The 20,899-nt window shown below is 43.6% G+C and overlaps 1 protein-coding gene across 1 annotated transcript in view; it reads right to left on the bottom strand.

Moving 5' to 3' along the window:
- The window catches only part of PSKH1 (protein serine kinase H1), a 92,788-nt gene extending 72,279 nt beyond the window's left edge, over positions 1-20,509 (bottom strand). Inside the window, exons 1-2 of the mRNA XM_085637312.1 lie at positions 20,347-20,509; positions 4,339-5,361 (exon numbers count right to left, since the gene is read on the bottom strand). Coding sequence (XP_085493438.1) covers positions 4,339-5,277 — 939 coding nt within the window. The 5' untranslated portion in view covers positions 5,278-5,361; positions 20,347-20,509. The remainder of the gene's footprint in view (positions 1-4,338; positions 5,362-20,346) is intronic.
- Between the last annotated feature and the right edge of the window lie 390 nt (positions 20,510-20,899).

The following is a 20,899-nucleotide window of genomic DNA, read 5'->3' as shown; positions in this document are numbered from 1 at the left end:
ATATCCAAGTCAGTGTTAAAAAAAAAGGTAATAGCCAATTCTTATCTGTACAGTGTAAGCGTTGCACTAGCAGAAGCACATCTTTAAAGACTGGCACAAAAAAAACAAAAAAGTCCATTTTATGATGCCTTGAAAATGTAAACCTCATCCTAATGATATTAGACAAAAGATTGATTAATATGTCCTCTTTGATGAGTCCAGCATACAGGGACGGATCATAAAATCAAATATGCCTTAACAAATGCAACTAAAAATAAATAGTGTTTGTAGTATAACTAAGCAGGTGGACCTTTCACGCACACTTTCTGACCAAGCACTTGCTAAATATAGCACTGATTAAATTAGCAGAGTTTGATGAACAGGTCATGGGAAAATTAAAATGCACCATTTTGAAAATGAAGCTAATGGTTAATGCTGCTCCAACATTGTGAAGGGCTTCTGTATTAATGCTGCCCTTCATGTCTTCAAAGGGCCTAGAGCTGACGCTGCCATTAGGTAAAGAGGGCAGAGGCAATGTCTTACACTGGAATAATTACAATACATTGGTGACGTGCCTAAATAGTATTATTAATGGTGAACGTGTCGCTTACGCTCTTCCTTCACATACAAAGCCCTGGATCACCTATCCCAGTTTTTTATAAGTCTTTTGTGAGGCCACGGACTCCAGCAAAAAACTGTGCCCGGGGAAGCTGGGCTGGACACTGTGGATAGGAGTATAATAGCTAAAGCTACATACACACGATCACCTTAGTAATAGTAAAGGGAGTCAAATAACTGGGGCTGTACTAAAACTGTTAGACACGTGGATATTTTGGTTATGTGTGTGCTTGTGTCGAGTTGAGGTGGGGCGATTATTGTGGGCAATGTGAGGGTTGTAACTGAGGACAACATCACTACAGAGTGAGGGCTAAAGTAACAGACCATGGGCTACTACATCTCTACCTTTCTAGTGTGTCCTTTTTTGGGCCGTGGAGAGTAATCAGATAATTAGAATTTTCTCATTAAAACAATGAGCTACGAGGACACTAAGTGAGTCTTTGTATCGTTCGGCCTACTTATATTAAATTACACCAATGAGCCAAGAAAACACCTGCTTCTCTGCCGAAGAACCATGCTACTGAGGTAAGGATTTATCTACTATGCAAGCTATCTTGAGATTGTTCGAGCTTCAAGTGGCAACCAGGTCAGTGATAACAGTGGAGTGACACCGATAGGAGCATCACTGGCAATGAAACACAAACTTCAGACTAGACAGGGTGCATTCGAGGAGCGAAGCATTTCCACAGTCAAATTGAAAAACAAAAATAACATTTCACAGTCGATTCGAGAACCCATTTGAAATGTGCAAATTTATTTTGTTCTTCAAACTCAAGGTTGGTCTTGAAGACAAAGCCCACTTTTAACAGGGGGGGAAATAGTCAATGGTTCAGGTTCTATGCCTGGAACTGGCAATGACCCCACAAAGTAGATTCCAGCCAACACCAGTCTTTGGAAAATAGAACCAAGAGAGACACTTGTAGACAACAGATGGTTCTGTGGAAAGGACATGCACAATAAATATTGGTTGAAATGCACCTCACACACCAAACAACTTTCAGAAGTAAAATCCTGCCTTGAGGTGGTGGCAGCAGTTCTTGATGTTTAAAACGTAGGGGAAAAAAAGCATATCGAGCCAGGATGTGCGACCATTCCATTTTGTCAGTCGTACATTGCGATTTTTTGCAGCTCACAATTTGCGACTAGCAAAATGTAATGTACAACAGTGTCTGATACACTTTCCGATTACCAAATGGGCCGCAAGGGACCTGCCTCATTAATAGTCATGAGGCAGGTCGCAATTTCCAACCCTTTGGGAATGGCCTGCACTCACAGGAATGGTGGCCTGCTGAGGTCAGCAGACCACCATGACTGTGACTGCTTTTTCAATGAAGCAGTTTTGTTAGGTCTCGCTGAGCCAACGCATGCGCTCCTCTGCGAGACATTTAGTGTGTGGGCTTTTAAAAGTCCTACCACATGCTTTTGGCTGGCATAGAGCACGCGGTTACGCGCAAAATGACGAGCAGAGGCGCCAGTTGGCTTTCCTCTCTCGTCTTGGTGCGAGCACACCACTCGCCAGCCTGCGTGTTTTTTTTTTTTAATTTCCTTTTTGCGCGCACACTACTCCGGGTCGCACATCTTGCTCGCGATCACTTTCGCGCGCACCATTTGCTTGTTTTACCTTTAACCGCTTGTTGTGGTGTGTGGCAGGCACAATAGACCTTTCAGAGGTGTAAACTCACAACAGTCTGCCATTTTACACAGAAGCGCTGGAATTTACCCAGGGCTCTCGGCTACATCTGCATGCCGAAGAGACGTTGGATCCTGCACGGAGAGGCAAATGCCTCAGTGAGCAGAAAGAAACGTGTAGCATTGCTGTGAACACAAGCAATGCCAGCGAGTGAGTAGCTGCCAATACTTTGAATGCTCTTCGTCTGAGGTCCCTCGCGGGGATGGGGTGTGGTGTGTGTGTGTGTTTTACACGAGAACGTCTTTGTGTTCCCCCTGACTAGAAATGGCAATGGTGAGGTTTGCTTGGCTCGTAAATCTTTACGCAAAGATCTCCCCCGACCCTACACTTTAATGAATTTGCATAGACTGCGTGCTGCGTCTACAGCAGAGAACACTTGACATTCACCCTATTAGGATGTTTTTTAATTTACATTCCTTGCCATCTGGAATCCACTCAGCGCCCGTGTCCGGAGTTCAGTGGTGAAGCTGCGCATTCACTTATAGTGTGTTGCATGGCACGTGACTTTTCTGAACACTAGCATAACTTTTTAGGCTACGCTTTGGTTGTTGAGTCTGGACGCTATTCATACTATAGATGCCTTTGGACTTTTCCTTGCCTGTTCTACATTTTGCATGTGATTACAATGAGGCAGTATGGGACTTGCAGTCCTGCTTGTTTCAACATGCTATTCATGGATCGGCACTTGAGATCATAAACACACATTATGTGTCACATTTCGAAAGTCTGGCATATGTTCTATTGACCTTAAGCTTCAATCGCGCCTTCTTGTTTATATTTAACTCGGCATTGAGCAGCCATGCATTTTATTTCAATTACTAGTGTGTTTTACGGGCTTAGCCTTGGAGCGGTTTCTATGCTAATTGAGGGATCAGCTGTACTTAATCCTATCTCCCTGAGGCCTCATGTTTACGCAGCACGCTTCATTTTTAAATGTTATACGAAAGGGGTTTGCGCTATTTTTTAAGATATATGACAACGACAGCAGATGTTCTTATATAATGAAATAGATACATTTCCACTACAATTGTCAATTCTGTACATTGCATGTATATTTCAGTGGTCCGATGATGCACTTTGCAGTTAATGGATTTATGTTAAATGCACTATGTGTTTTTATAATTTTTTGTTTATGACCACTTATTTTACCGAATGTATTTCACGTGTATGTATTTTGCGTGCACTTTCTCTCAGTTTTAATCCGTGTGTATCTGTTTTCAAAAAGTTGGAACCAAGATCTGTTTTCTATGTCTATGATAGTGACATAGTATAAATGTTCAAAGTAATGGCGCTCACCAGATTGAACAAGCATTGGCATAGCCAATAGGTCTCGCCTTTGGGACCTTATAAGTGTTCAACCATGCAACAGTTAATGTTGTTGCACCAAGGATATTGTGCTGCATAACTAAATACTTATAAGGTCCCAAAGGCGAGACCTATTGGCTATGCTAATGTTTTTTTTTTTTTTTTTTTAAATGCAGCCAGTTTCCTTAAAGGAAAACAGGATGAGTTTCAAAAAGAAAAATGAAACGTTTCAGTTTTCGTTAAGAGGAAACATATTTGCGCCCACATTCGCAATGGGGAAGGGGTCCTTGGGGATCCCTTCCCATTTGCGATTGGTCTACCACCAACTTTTCATAGGCGGTAAAATGAGAATGTTTTCCGACTGCATTTCGATCGCAAAACATTCGTATGACACAGAGAGTCGCTTTTAGGAAGGGATGCCCGTGGCCCGCCCCTTCCTAATAGCGAGTCACAAACAATATTTTGCGAGTTAGTAATAGGTTACCCACTCACAAAATAGTGTTTGTACATGCCACAGACCTATTTAGCAGTCGCAAACGGCCCGATTGGCCGTTAGCAACAGCTAAAAACGGTCCTACATGTGGCCCATGATGTACAGTTTCTTAACTGCCCTTAGCAAATGACTGGGGAAGCAGTCCCAATACACCAACCTTAACATAATAATGATCCATTATTTAAAATAGAACAACATGGAGCAAGTTCACGCTCAAGCAGCTATTCCCTCTATTTTGAATCCACACACTTACCTCCCCAGAGTAGCTGTACTTCCCTTTCAGGATTTGCCGGTATAGCCTGGTCCGGTTATCATCCTCAAATGGCATAGTTCCACTGAGGAGAATGTAAGAGATAACTCCCAGAGCCCACATGTCCACAGAGTTGGTGTAAGGTTTTCGGACTAAGATCTCAGGGGCAATGTACTCTGGGGTCCCACAGGTGGTTTTCATCAAACAGTCATCGCCCTTCTTCCGAGCGCTCGCCAGACCAAAATCTGTGATCATGATTTTGGAATCCGTCCCAGGATGATAATACAAGAGGTTCTCAGGTTTTAAGTCCCTGTGCGTGATTCCCAGTGTGTGCAAGTACTTCACACCCTCCAAGACCATCTGGAGCACCCGTGTAGCATCTCTCTCGGTGAATGATCCTTTGGCAATAATCCGGTCAAACAACTCTCCACCAGTGGCCAGTTCCATCACCATGTACACCCTCTCCTGCGTTTCAAACACTTCAATGAGCTGGATAATGTTGGTGTGACGGACCCGACGTAGGACGTTAAGCTCAGATTCACACACTTCTCGTCCTTCCCTGTATTTAGTCTCAATCATTTTAATGGCATATGGCTGTTTAGAGGCTTTGTGCTCCACACGCACAACCCGACTGAAACTGCCCCTGCCAATAAGGGCCTTAATGTCATACTTTGCAGTCACACGAGGATCAAATTTGGCACGATATTTAGCCACCTTGTTCCTGCGGGGATCAACATGTTCTATTTGGCTTGGTGGATGCCCACTGTGGTAAGGGCTGGTGTGATGGGGAGGCGAGGGTGACCCACTTTTGAGGGGGGTACTGCCCTTATCTGTGATGAAGTGTTTGTATATGTCATTTTTATGGGACTCAACCTTTTTGACGAGATCCAGCTGAACATCTTCCGGTGACTCAGGAAGTATTTTGCTCGTCCCACAGCCCATCGCTGATGGATGCTAATCATCCATGAAAGCCTTCTCTCAGGCAACACCAACATGACACTGGTTCTGGGAAAGCTGCTTCGATACCTATGAAAAAGAAACACAATTAGAATTACTTGAGGTAGATGCTAAAGAGTTAATGCGGGGCAAGAGATGAATGAATTAATCCCACATGAAGATCTTTAGATACAACAATATATAGGAAACATGTTGGAGAAAGCCACAGAACTCTACGCGAACACCTCAGAAGACTTTGGCAAGAGTTAATGGTCAGGAAGCGCTCACTAGGTATAAAAGGTACAAAGTAGCAGGCACAAAAGTAACCTGAAACAGCATTGTTGCTAAATGATGCAGCGAAATCACTGTAGATTGCATGTGTGCATTCAAAACCAGAAAAACACCACTGCCATGTGCAACAGCATTCACAACAAGAAGTACATCAGACTAAACGGACATGGCCATGTATCGACCACCTTACTCTCCAAAGCTTGGAAATCTAGGCCACAGCAGTAATAAATTTAGTGGTCTAATAAAGAAGAACATGATTAAAGCATCAGTCAATAAATAACACAATATAGATAATTCAGATAGACGTGCCATCAAGACTGTGCATAGCTTGCTTATTTAGCAGCACTGCAGAAAAATAATGATTGAGGAATAATTAGATTTATGTAATAAGTCACATAATTCATCATTTATTTACAATGTATATCCTAAAACTGTAAGAAGTCATAATTCATCATTTATTTACAATGTATATCCTAAAACTGTAAGAAGTCATAAAAGTCGCAAGTAAACCCAACTTAATTAAAGACAATCTAATTTTCCTTGGGAGCACGCTAGGAGTAGGCAGATAACATTTATGTAAGGTTTTGTCAGTCTATCATTAAAGCGTCAGATTAAATGCAGCATATTACTTGATTATATTGAACAAAATGGCTTCATGATAACCAGCTGTTTTCAATATACTATTCTTTTCTCAATCACTGCAGCCTGGAATATATGCCTTAACCCCTTCGACGCTCATGACGGAACGGTTCCGTCATGAGCGTCGGTTGAGCTGTGCTCATGACGGAACCGTTCCGTCATGACCACGCCCGCGCAAGCAGCAGTCAGCACAGCGGGGGAATCCGCCCCGCATGGAAGGGGTTAAAAAACGCACATCCCACATAAATAGCAAAAAAGTAATCAATGAAAATCACTAGGACATACTCTAGTTTCCATACTACTGCATACTTTTTGGCTCGTCTGTCTCACTGCAAACACAGACCAACAGAATTCAAATAATTTTTAGCCAGCCCGCTTAGCAAGTCTTCGATCCTGAACTGCTTGGTCAAGTCCACTTAACAAATGTAATGCCAGGCTAACTGATGCTTTTCTGGGAAGCAGCTGAGGGGAATAATAGGAAAGCAAATGTTTCATGGCAGTCAACAACGGCCTCAAATCCAATAGCAACTATACGAGTTCAAGCTGTGTCTGGAACAACTACTACAGTAGTATTCCACGGGTACTGAGAGTTAAATATGAATGAAAGGTGAAACAGAAAATGTAAGTGTCGTGCTGTGCTTACAGTGATGTCAGGCTAATCACAGTAGAAGCAGTGACCTTAACTTTCTATATAACGTTCTGGCCTGGTGGCAGCTTTACTTGCCTGCCCCACTTACCTAATGAAGAAAAATAATACACAGAAGGGCCAAGAACCCACAGGTGAAGAGTCTGCGGCTACCTTGAACACTGACATTCGCAGCATGTGTAAAGCCTGTTCTAGCAACTACGTTGAACCTTGCCCACTGGTACGACTTCTTCCCGGGTGAGTGGCGCCACTGTCGGGAGATTAAACTTAAAAACCCAAAGCTTCTGAAACGTCAGGACCTTGTCTGCAAATCTATTTCACAGAGTCCCTCAGGGGCACCCATCGTGTACTGCAGGGGGCGCCAGGGAGCATACTGGCAAGTAGAGTTCCTGCCAAACCTCGGTTGCAGAAGAGGTCTATTAGGAAGACATTTCCTTAAATCATGAGTTTCAAAATGTATGATGCCATGGAAACATGGTGACTAGTGGTCTGTTGTTGGAACAGGCAGAAGTGAAGCAGATGCATTTCAATAGCTTGTACAGCTTTTATTCAACGTTACTTTGCCTTTAAGGCCTTCTCTTGCGCACCATGCGTTAAGTGTCCCATTCACCTCCAAGTAGAGCTGCCCTACAGCCCTGCCCCTTTGACATACTTTAACCTTGTATTTACTGTCCAAATAGTGATATAACTAATAATATGCCAAGCTTTATTTGGTACAGCCTGATGTCTTAATTGCTTTCAGTGGTGACTTCTCATTACCTACAATCTGTATTAAAACGTATAACAGTGTTCTTCAATGAAACATTGATGATGATGATTACGATACTTATTGTCCAGGTTTCCTTGCATTTATTGGTCCGCTCCTTTTATTTGAACCAGGTGCCATCGCTCACAGCAGATAAACTCTATAAAGTCACAGTACTTGTTAAAAAATAATCTAGCCTACGAGGTATTATGCCAAGATTTTACAATGGAGGCCCCACATGAACAATTTATAGAACACTGAAATCTGAAAGTAGGACCTTCAATAACATAATAGTTCTTTGAAGCGTTTTTATGGAATGGTGTGCACCGGATAATGTTCAAGCACCACAAATGTACGGATTATAGTTTCTATTATCTGAGTGACATTTAACAGAAAATACTTGTAATGCATGATCAAAAAATATAATTCACTACACAACTCAAACTGTAAGCACTAACAAAGCCAGTAGGTGTGACTTTTATAAAAAGTTTATAGCTTCTACGTAGACGGCCAAGCTTTAAAGTGTGCGTTGTTGAAGTGAGAATGAATGTAAAGTTGCAGGAATACAACAGACAACTGAGTGCATTGAAGTGTGAGCGAGTGTAGGGATGAGTGAGTGGGCTAATTAATTAATGTGTGAGTGTATGGGTAGATAACTGCATAAACAGATGCATGTATGGACAAGGTACAAGCTTGGAATAACGGCTGTGTGGCTGGATGAATAAGTGACCGAGTGCATGAGTGATTCATGAATCCATACACTCAATCACCAATTCGTTCTCCCTCATACAATCACCGCTGGTCTGACATTTCATCTCTTACCCTTCCACACTAACTTGACAAGCAATGGAAAATGACTTGAACTTGCAAAAAAGAAGCACTTTTGGTTGTGCCAATGTTTGTTAATTCTGCAATTTGCATCTTTGGGGGGGGGGGAAAGGGTCTTGTTTAGGGTTTTTCAGAAGCAGGGCACAGCAGATATCTTGCTCTACCATTAGGGTGACCAACTGGCATGGGTGCAAATTCAGGATGGGGAGTGTGAAAATGCAGGACAAAGGGTCAAAATTCAAGACAAAAGTACAAGACAGAAGGTCAAACTTCAGGACAAAAATGAGGGACAAAAAGTATGTTTTACAGACACATCAGAGGCGGTCACACAATAGTATACGAGTATGTAAATAGACAACCAACATATGGTACAAATTAAAATAAGTTTATATTAGGTTGTGACAATCGTTGACCGCGTTTTGTTGGTATACGCACATCCTTGAGCAACTGTGCAGGTATTTTTGTGGTATTTCACTTCATCATAATTTATTTATATGGTTACTGCACTGGGTTGTCTGTCCCATCTCAAGGAACGAGAGCCAAGCAGGGCAAATACTGTCTGTAATTATTGAACATTGTTTTGAGAGGTCACTCTCTGACTCACAGTCAGAGATTGACTCATTTAAAATATTCTGATTGTTTTTTTGTTTTTTTTTTTGTGGGGAGAAAATCAAGCACCAAATACTTCCTGCATACTGGAGTTAGCACATGGCATCACGTGAAACTTACTAGTGAAAGAGAGGTCATTCTGTTAGTGCATAGAGGCCCATTATCATTCTGATTGTGATAATTAGGCCGACATACAGAATAATAATGGGTCGATAGTCTTCGCAAGGTCGGGGAGGGGCTGCTGCAGGTCATTGAGCACAACAGGAGCGCAAGCTGGGCCCTGCAGTGAGAGTTACGGAACTCAGGCTGCTTGCAGGGGGACAGCTCACTGCAATGTGCAGAATTACGGACAAAAGGCGTCCGTGAAAGAAATCCTGATGGACAACGGACATGAGGCCCAAATAACTGGCGGTCCGTGAAATTTACGGATGGTTGGTTACCCTTTCTACCATACATACCCAAGTTCCCCCACCTGACAAGGGCTGGTTTCTGATCGCAGATCCTCATGTCAATGTAACTTTTAGGTGGTGGCCAATCTGCCACAGTCACTGCCTTCTATGGGACTGAAGTCCTGCCGTATTCAGTGCGTGCCTTTGGGCACCGATTTGTTTTCCCCTATTTACGCTAAGACAGGCATAGCAATGCTGAGAGAAATTGATAAATGACACCGACGCGAAAGGAGAAAACGTCCTCTGCATCAGTGACATACTCTTTACTATACACAAGCCCACACGGTTTTCCTACAAAAATAATTCTGTGTAGGACCGCCTGCATCACATTTGTATTATCAACTGGACCATTTTCGGTAAAATGCCTCAGAGTGGCAAGGAGTTCCAGATACAGTGGACATAATGTCACGGGCCTGGTGAAGGCGGGTCCTCTGCCACCCAAGCAGGTTGGTGACTCCTCCACCGAAGTCACAATGGACACTTAGCAACTAGACAATCATAGGTTTATTAATGGCCTTCAAACACAAACACTTCTAAAAAGCACTTCTGCAGAAATGTCGTCAGCCTTGCTCCAATTCTAGAAGAAAAGGTTAAGAATTCAGAAGGGCACAGCAATAGCTTATTATTCAGTGATAGAAAGTACACATCCTTCTTTTTCAGACAAGATTTTGAGAAACTAGATAGTATTATGAAAAACATTTGTTTCTTCTTTCTTTTTTAAAATATTTCTTTATTGACTTTTTGGGAAGAACAAACAATACAAATCAATAACCTAAGCAAATATAAATGCATAGGGGGAATCTAGAGCTAATAATAATTAGGGCTCCCGGTTTTATGTATTTTTTTTTTTAACATTTCCGTTTGTATTTATCCATATTTATTTTTTGGTCATCTTATTGGTATTTATCCATATTTATTTTGTGTTTCAAGAATAAATGTAGCTGTAAAATGGTATATCTCTGCGTTTATATAACTCTTCAACATGCACTCAACATGGATGCCTGCCACGCTTTAGCAAACTAAGCAGCCACGTATAACAAAAAAGACTACACTCACAGGTACATATTAACATCATACAACAAATATATGTTAACATATGCCTGTATTTAAGGAAATCTCATCCTGTATTTTAACCCTCCATGCTGTCTGTCTGCCTGCTCAGCTGTTGCCTAGCATTCATGAAAAATGCAAAAATTGATGGACAGGATGCAGAACAATGTCATACATTCACCCCAGTACAGGGATCTGGGCCTAAATCTATCTTTCTTTGCTCACCATGCCATTCCAGTTTGAACCTAGCCATATGCAAATAAGTCCTGACCCTGCGCCCAATTGGAACAGTCCAGCCCAAACTGCGAGGCCAGGTACTCCCTGGACTGGAACCAAGCATCATAGGACCGGTTTCGGGGTTTCACCCCTCATCAGCCAGGATAGCTTGACTCCAGTGGCATGGAGAGCAGGGGACCCACATCTGGGCATACCCGTCACACTCGGGGTGACAAATGAAAAACAAGCATTGGTATAGCCAATAGGTCTCGCCTTTGGAACCTTATAAATGTTTAGCCATGCAACAGTAGATGTTGTTGCACCAAGGATATTGTGCTGGGTAACAACACTTATAAGGTCCCAAAGGAGAGACCTATTGGCTTTGCCAATACTTGTCATAGAAGCTAGCCGCCACCGAGTGTAGTGGCCCCTCACACCCTTAGGCCCCGGTGGCACTGCACCTGCTGCACTGTTGATGGCAATGCCCGTGGCGAGCTCCCTGTAGCATATCTACCCCCTCGCATCAGTCCTCTGACGCATTCCAGCTGTGTTGGAACCCTGCCCCCATCATCGTGGTACTGCAAATAACAGCCCTAGTACCTTCTGATGAGCAGCTCTCTTTCTCCACATCGTTGACGTGGACTCCTCTATAGACAGCTCATTTCTGAGCCTACCATCTTCCTTTAGCTCAGATCATAGTCTTGTTAGCTGACTGCCCTAAGTGGAGGGCTGCAGATCTCTCTGAAGATGACTCTTTGTTTGCTGACAGGCACAGCAGGGCATGAATGGAGATTAATTGCATGCCACACAGTTCAGTTTTCAAACTTGCCATGTATCTGCCAATCTGCATAACGTGACCTTTCCACCAGAGAAGGGGACTTACTAACACTTGAGGTCCGTCTGTGTTTTGAGAGCGCCTATCGTAAAATGGACGCCGAGATACATTTTGACAATTGGGATTTTCATTTTGTGACAGCAGTTTGTGTAGCTTTTCAAACCAACCTAGGCGCTATGGCAAGCAACGGGAATACACAGTGAAGGCGGAGCTCCAGATATCACGTTTCCTAAGTTAATACGCAAGTAAGCCATCCAGTCTATTTTTATGGCTTTGCATTCTGGGACTTGTAGTCCTGATTAGCACTTTATAAAATCAGGATTACAAGCTCCAGAGTGCAGAACAGAAACTTGGACTGAAAGGGCTACTCGCGCATGGACCTGGGAATCATGAGCGCTTTGTGTACGATTGAGTCAAAAGGTTTCAACTTGCAGTCCCCAGAGATCAACCACCCACTCGCAACTCAAATGATTCCAAGAAAAACTTCTGATAATGATGTGATGTAAATTCAGTTTGTGTGTTACCTTGACATTGTTGGTGGGAATCCGACATGTCTCGCTGATGCTCAGCAGTCACATTGGTGGTGTGTGAGCAATAGAGACTAGAGTGAGTAGGTCAATGAGAGCGGTATGGGAGAGATAGAGAGAGGTTAAGAGACAGTGTGTGTGACAACGGAAGAGAGAAAGAGTAAGATACAGGGAGAGGCACAAACAGAAAGGGCACAGGAGAAGAAACGAGGGGGACAGGGAAAAGAGCGCTAAGTATGGTGTGTGTGCGAGAGAGTTGAGAGCGAAAGATGCGGAAAGAGAGAGAGAGAAACACACAGACGTTGAGAGATTGAGGGGTGACAACGAAAGAGCGTAAGACAGAGAGAGGAACAAGGAAGAGCCAATTAGTTCATTCAGGCTGGTTTTCACAGACATGTTGCTGTTAACGGCCACAAGGTGGCAGCACATCCCTAGTTCTGGATGGGGAAAGCTGAAGGTGCAGCTAATAAAGTGTCTAATGGGCGTATTCATGGTTCCAGATGCTTTTTATGCTCCTGTACAGCATTTATCTTGCGGGAGCGAGCAGCGGCGCCATCCGTTTCCAAAGCACAGGCACGATAATTGCAAACATATGGCGCCGCTGCTCGCTCCCGCAAGGTAAACGCCGTACATGCACGAGTGCTCACTGGAAACAGTGCAGTACATGCACGAGTTTCCGAAAACGTCCGGAGTTTTTCCAAGAGGTCACTCCAAAGCAGTGCTTGCGTGCTGCGTAGGCGAGACCTAAAGAACCCAGACGTGGGTACCTTGCTCACTGTGCCACTGGTTTCAAGCTAGCCTGGCTGATGAAGGGTGATCTACCCCCAAACTGGTCCCAGAATGCTTGTTTCCGGTCCCGGGAGGCCCTGGCTTGGCAGTTCCGTCTGGACTGTTCCCATGAGGCACACGGTCAAGACTGATTTGCATATTGCTGGGTCCAAACTGGGGTGGCGTAGTGGGCAAAAGAACGATGGATTCAACCCAGATTTCTTAAATGGGGGAGAATGTTTGTATCATTCAGCATTCCGTCCATCTTTTGTTTCAGTTACACTAGAATTCATGAAAGGCAGCATAGAGTGTTTCTCACAAACAGCACAGTTTTCAGGATTTTTTCCGCTTTTAAAAATAAATACAGACTGGAAACACATTGTTTTCTGTCTGTATTTATCTGTAAAAATCATTAACAACGTAAAACCAGAAGCCTTAATAATAATAATTTACTATCTGCTTGTGCATTCCTGAAAAACACACCACAATAATAAGTATGTAAAATAAATAAATGATGCCGGTAAGGAGAGAGTGAGAGTAGGTGAGCAAACAATGGGTAAAATTGGAAAGGAGAGCATGAAGGATAGTAAAAGAAAAGACATATCCAGGAAGCACACCTAGTCCAGGGGACACTTATAATAGGGGCTCCAGCTGTATATTCAGTAATGACAACATGTACTTACATTGCATGATTGCAGGTAATTGTACTGGGACGAAGTGCACCTCAATCAGGGTCAGGCCCCCCAGCTTCAGGCAGAAAGAGCAATAAGTAGTATTCCAGGGGTTGCCATATGTTTTTAGGCCTGAAAGTGGGTGGTTGTAAAGCGGCATAGGTATCACAGCACACTAGATATCAAATATCGGTGCAGTTCTATGCCAGATGTGAGAAATCGGTACAAAAGGGGGTGGCGATGGACGGAGCATCAGAACCAATCAAACACTCACACCCAGTCAACAGATCTGGGTTTGATCCATCACCGTTCTTTAGCCCACTCTGCCACCCCAGTTCAGACATGGCCATATGCAAATCAGTCTGACCCTGTGCCTCATGGGAACAGTCCAGCCCGAACTGCCAAGCCATGCCTTCCATGGACCGGAAACAAGCTAGAGGGAGAGGGAGAGCAGTCTCAGAGGAGGAGAATATACGATGGTACAACATGCCCGTTACAACGACCTCGTTATTACAACGCATACCATTACATCGCATGTTTCTACTACTTGCTGTAGGGGGCACACTGGACTTCGGAATGGTATAATTTACTATTCCAACTCCTGCCTGCGCAACAGTAGGGAAGGTGTTGGAATAGTAAATTATACTGTTCCTTAGTTTAGAGTGCCCACTACAGCAAGTCGTAGAAACGATTTGCGTTGTAACAACGTGGTCGTGTAGCGACCGCGTTGTACCGCATGCGATGTAAACGCTGCTTCCCCTCCGAGGGGGGGAGAGAAAGAGGGAGAGAGCCAGAGCCCAGTCTCCGCGGAGAGCGAGCGCGAGCGCCCAGTCTCCGCGGAGAGCGAGCGCCCAGTCTCCGCGGAGAGCAAGCGCCCAGTCTCCGCGGAGAGCAAGCGCCCAGTCTCCGCGGAGAGCGAGCGCGAGAGCCCAGTCTCCGAGGAGAGCGAGCGCGAGAGCCCAGTCTCCGAGGAGAGCGAGCGCGAGAGCCCAGTCTCCGAGGAGAGCGAGCGCGAGAGCCCAGTCTCCGAGGAGAGCGAGCGCGAGAGCCCAGTCTCCGAGGAGAGCGAGCGCGAGAGCCCAGTCTCCGAGGAGAGCGAGCGCGAGAGCCCAGTCTCCGAGGAGAGCGAGCGCGAGAGCCCAGTCTCCGAGGAGAGCGAGCGCGAGAGCCCAGTCTCCGAGGAGAGCGAGCGCGAGAGCCCAGTCTCCGAGGAGAGCGAGCGCGAGAGCCCAGTCTCCGAGGAGAGCGAGCGCGAGAGCCCAGTCTCCGAGGAGAGCGAGCGCGAGAGCCCAGTCTCCGAGGAGAGCGAGCGCGAGAGCCCAGTCTCCGAGGAGAGCGAGCGCGAGAGCCCAGTCTCCGAGGAGAGCGAGCGCGAGAGCCCAGTCTCCGAGGAGAGCGAGCGCGAGAGCCCAGTCTCCGAGGAGAGCGAGCGCGAGAGCCCAGTCTCCGAGGAGAGCGAGCGCGAGAGCCCAGTCTCCGAGGAGAGCGAGCGCGAGAGCCCAGTCTCCGAGGAAAGCGAGCGCGAGAGCCCAGTCTCCGAGGAGAGCGAGCGCGAGAGCCCAGTCTCCGAGGAGAGCGAGCGCGAGAGCCCAGTCTCCGAGGAGAGCGAGCGCGAGAGCCCAGTCTCCGAGGAGAGCGAGCGCGAGAGCCCAGTCTCCGAGGAGAGCGAGCGCGAGAGCCCAGTCTCCGAGGAGTGCGCACGAGAGAGATCCCAATCTATAACTGCCTTTGTGCCATAAACACATGGATGTTGAATTACCATGTAAAGCTCAATACCACAAAGACAGATTATAGCCTACGGACAGTGGCAAAAGTACCAGCCCACTGCCATATGGTCTAAGGAACGTCAAGCCTATCCAACAACAAGAGAAGTTAGAAACCTAGACGTAACCGCAGTTCAGACCAATCCTTGAAACCGCATGCTAACAACGTCACTGAGTGCCTTCTACACAATAAAACCCCTACATCGTAATCTCCAAGCTAGACTATGCCAACAGCCAATACCTTGGGGCACCCACATTCATCGTAAGTAAAATACAACTCATCCAAAAAGCTGCTGTAATGCTTTTCCTCCAACTTCACCCAAGAGAAGGTATGACTGCAGTCCTTCAATCGCTCCACTGGAAGGCTTGGAAAATCCACTCGCAATGGCAAGCCAGATTTGATCAGGACAAGCTATTTTTAGAGCCTACTCGCCCGTTCTGGCAAGCAGACATGTGTTCTGCTTGCTCACTGAGTGAATGACATAAAAATGGCTTTAAAATGTTATCTTGTCACATTTGCTTGGCTTCAGAGTTAGAGGTCAAAAGTCAGTTTGTATTCCTACATGTACTTTTTTTCTGTGACTGAAGTTAGAGGCTATTGTAAAGTGAACTGTGTGACAAGCACGCTGTGCAAAGCATGTGAAATGAAAGGCTGTAAGATTTCAGGCTTTTTTCTAACACAACACTGAAATAGCTAATAAGTGAACTGTTCAAACATTTCAAATATATTTCACTAGTTATGAAGACATTTTTATAATTTTGTGGTGAAAAAAAGACTTATAGGATCAAAACAAGTCCGAACACTAATTGGGGATGTGCAAATTTTAAATATTTTTGCTGAACCCAATTTCCAAACATGGTTTATGGCTATATAGTTTTAACAGTAAAACCACGTTAGTGGGAAAGTTGTGTGGCCACTTCAATGGAAAATGTGCTATCTGTAAATGGCAGAGCACTGCCACATCACGCTTTAGTAAAATATTTATGAAAAGTGAGTTTTTAAACAAACTGGGAAATATTCCTGCTCCTGCCCAGATGACAATACTATTAGTGAACTAAGAGGCAAGTCAGGGATCGTGTGTACCCTATATGTGGGCTCAATTCTTATAAATGGAGCAAATATTTAGTCTAGTAAATAAAGAGTTTGTACAGCAGAAATAGTGAACTTCCTTATTTGAAGGTGCTCTCTTATGTGATAATGAAGAGAAAGGCAGCTCCATAAAGCAAAATGTTTGCCTAGGATAGCACAATTTGAGACCAGTTCACGGGTCAAGCACATTATTGGAGTAGATTATTCAAGTAACTAGACATGCAGGTCTAGTAAAATTGTTATGATTTTTCGAGACCGGACTGGCTACTTATAGCTACAAAGGAAATGTTCAAGACACACAGCATTGTCCACAGAGACTCCCAAGGAAAAGAAACGCTATACTTACAAGTTAAATTAAAACAATACAAACCAAACAGGACACTGTGCTCCAGGCTTGAATAACTTTTATACCACCTTACCATAAGAAATACGTAGGAGGCACTGCTTTTTCAGTACAAGCCACTAAGCTCTGAAACACACTTCTAGCCTGCATTAGAAGCAACCAGGAGCTGTTCCAAAAACAGTTGAAAGCATAGCCATTTCTTAGATAACTGCACCACCCACATACCAGCAACTGAGCCAAGGAAACAGTTGCACTGTCAAATGCAACCCTAACCTTATAAGTAAACAAGTGCAAACAAATCAACTAGCAAACTGCTTTCAGTAGGCAAGTAAGCAAAGAAGGGCTTGCCTATGTCATGCCTTGGAATTATATAGTTATGTACTTGCATATATACCACGTATGGCCCACAATAATACTAAAACCATAATATGCAGTGGTTAGCAACAAATTTTAGCTTATACCTCTTAAATTCACATAAGATATATTTGCCACAAGGGTTGTCCTTTACTAGCACTATACAACTAAAAAAAAAAAAGTCATCACCAAATGAACAGGAATGGAAAAATTTAAGAGAGATGTCGCACATTGCTGGATTATTAAAGTACTCTGAATTTAGCCCACCACTATGGACCCCAAATATCTATACCTTCTGCCCTCTTCTTTACATCTCACAAAGACATTCAGATATGGGATGATCATACAAATGCTCATCCCAACAAATTATTAAGCTTCTCTCTCCCTACAACCATGTCATCTCAGAACAACAACTATACACAAAATCTCAGATTGGACAACCTAGTGCAGTAATCAACTAAGCAGGCTATATAATATGAAATACCATAGGGAGTCCCACAGAGCTGTGCAAGGCTACCAGTACCCTGAAAACCATACAACTGTATGTCTGTCTCTCAAACTTCATTATCCAACCTACTGTCGCGTGCTGCGTCCCATAAAATGATAACCGGACCTCGTGGTAATCACCCATGACATTGGAACACTTCACATATAGGACAAAAATAAAGACAACAGTATACCAACCACACACTATGTAGCATGCTACTCATGTAGACATGCGATTTAGCGCTCCACAAAGGAGTGGCAATTGCTTTATAAATTCTGCAATACAATACAGAGGGAGAGAGGGCAGTCTCTCAAACAGAGAGAGAGACAGACAAACCTAAAAAAATCTACTCGCCTGCTCACTATGGAGAGTCAGATGTTATTAATGTGAGCTATTTTTAGGGACTACTAGTCGGTTCTGTTGAGAGCTAGAGCTGGCAAAGGACCAGTGTAATGCTCATCCAAAAAGTGAATGAGCCATAATTTCATTACAACTATTTATTGCATTCAAACGTCGCCTGAGGTCAACAAATACAGATGAATAAAATTAGTATTGTTAGATTATAATAAAAGTTTTAAAACGCTTTATAAGATGAACAAGTAGTAATTTTACCTGATCCACATGTACAACATACACTTATTAAAAATGTTGAGATTGTATGCTTTTCCTTTAAAATAACTTCAAGAAACTTTTTAAAACCATATACAAGTTATGACAAACAAATTCATTAGCCGGAGAGATACACAACATGATTAAATCTTGAAATAAAATAGCATTATGTCCCAAGCGAATTGGTAATATATATCGTCGTCGGGCCTCTACCAATCTCTGGTTAGGACAAATCAATAAAACATGATGCAAATCTTGTTGTCCACCTTTAAACAGATCACATATGCATTTAGAGTTATTTGTGCCATACCATCTAGCTGTAAATGTTGTTAATGGGAGAATATCCAGGCGTAATAGAATGAGCCATAAAGATACCTTTGTTTTTACTTTTTACCTGGTCACATTTGTTGTGCCTTCAAAGACAGAGGTCAAATGTTAGCTTATTTCTTCTTAGAAATTGTTGCTTATTTTATCCTAGAGCTTGGTGTTTACTTTTCTTCCTCTGTTGCAAAGTTACAGGATTTTGTAAAGTGGACTGTCTGACAGCTGAACTGGGGTACAGGGATTGTGAAACGAAAGGCTGTAGGAGAACAGTTTTTTTTCTAACACACAACATTCAAACAGCTTGTGAACAGACAAATATGGCGGTATGCTGGCGGGCACCAAACCACTATATTGCTTGGTAAACAACGTGGCTGCCACACCCATTCAAATAAATACATTCACTCTGCCCACTTCCAGAAAGAGACCGGCACTCAAAAAAGCTTCCAATTGCTTTATTTAATTGGAGCAAGATGTCAATCACATAACCGTAATAGGTTCAATTAGGAAAACTGATGGCAAGATCATCTTTTCCAGTGGGATGGAAACAAAACTTATAAAAGGATCAAAACAATTCAGAACAGTTTACTTAGAGATGTGCAACGGATAAATACTTGCTGAATTCACACATTATCGTTTGCATGCTGTATATATAGCCTTATTATTTAAATTGCACCTCAGTGTGAAATTACAATTTCAATGGAAAATGTATTGTCTGTAAATGAAGGTGCGCTACGACACCATGCTTTAGTAATATATTTATTAAAACTGACAATTTTAAAAATGAACTGTGAAACATTCCTGGCCCCGGGCTGACGACAATGCTGTTAGTGAACAAAAGAAGCAAGTCAGGGGTCATGAGTACCCAACGTGTGGGGTAGATTCTTGTCATACAAAGAGCAAATGTTTAGTCCACTAAATCAACCAAAATAGTTTATGTACAACTGGCATGCTGAAGTCACAAATTTGAAGGTGCAGTCATAGTCAATAATGAAGAAAAAGGCGACTTGGTGAAACTAAATATTTGTATAGGATCACAAAATTTGAAACCAGTTTTAGGTCTGGCAACATTATATGATTTCTCAAAAAAGGGAGGGGGGCAGTCTCAGAGTGAAAAATCGAGAGCCGTTCCCATAGAGAGATTGTTGTCTAAGAGTGAGAAATAGGCCAGTCTCGTAGAGCGTGGGAGTATATATATATATATATATATATATATATATATATATATATACACACACACACTCTCGCTCGCTCGCTCTAAGAGAGGCGCCACTTTCAGAGCGAGAAGGGCGAGTCTCACATGAGTGGGAGAGCGAGTGGACGGTCTCACAGAGCGAAAGAAGCAGGGAAGTCAAAGTACATGTCTCATCATGGGTCTCAAAATGCAGGAAATATTGAAGAGTATATAACCACCATTAAACATCGGCTTGTACCACTAATACTATATTTGGAGGAAAGGGAAGATATGAGGAAAAACGAGAGAGAAGAAGAGAAGCTGTACGAAAGAAAATGCTCTTTAAGAATAAATTAGAGCTTGTAGCAACTGAAATGAAAGGACGGTGTGGATGTAAAGAGCCGACTGAAAAGACGATATGAAACTAGAAGAAATAAGATAATATTAGTGCGGATATCTTTCAACTCATCCCGACTCTGAGAAGTGCCCCCTCGAAATCATATGTACCTCATCTCCAAACCAAAACGTTTATATGCACTTTACTTCAAAGTGGTCACTCATCTTGAAACTTTCTTGCAACACCACAAACCCCAGTCCTTAACCCCTACAGAATGGTTTATCTCACTGACTTCAATAGGGTAATTAATTATGTGACTTTACCCTTTTGGTAACACAAGGAGCCCGTGAGTCCAGCATAATGTCCATCGTCCGCTGTTGATCATTTAACGGATGTCCATTTGTCCGTAATTTTAGCTCTTCCGGGTCGCATAACCACCAATACCACGGCTGAACATATTCCGTGATTCGTCGGCGAGAGGGAGGTGCTTCTAATGTGGATGGTCAGCTACGATTGGAACAGTGGGAGTACCTCAGCCAATCCTAGTGTGCCTCAGAGATTTTCCAAATGCTGATTGGCTATAGACTCCGCACACGCATTTGTCCGAGTCGTCTGCCATCCTTTGGTGGGCGCCGGCGGGTACTACTGGCTAGTTTGCCCTGGGCGGAGGTACTTTTGAGGTCAGTTAGGGTCCGGGATCGGTAGGTCACTTTCTGTCCCGGGTTTTAAATGTTAGGCTAAGTAGCTGGCGCTGGCTGTTCTCGACGGGAGGAAAAGATGTAGGGAGAGTGGGCGCAGGGCGGAGTAGGGTGTCTGGTGGTAATAGAGTGGATATTGGTTTGCCCATGTCACGGTCTGTTCACGACTGGCACCCAG

This window comes from Triturus cristatus, chromosome 12, assembly GCF_964204655.1.
Source record: "Triturus cristatus chromosome 12, aTriCri1.1, whole genome shotgun sequence".
In the NCBI taxonomy this organism is placed as follows: domain Eukaryota; kingdom Metazoa; phylum Chordata; class Amphibia; order Caudata; family Salamandridae; genus Triturus; species Triturus cristatus.
The sequence above is the reverse complement of the archived record's forward strand: the minus strand, read 5'-3'. Positions and strand labels throughout refer to the sequence as shown.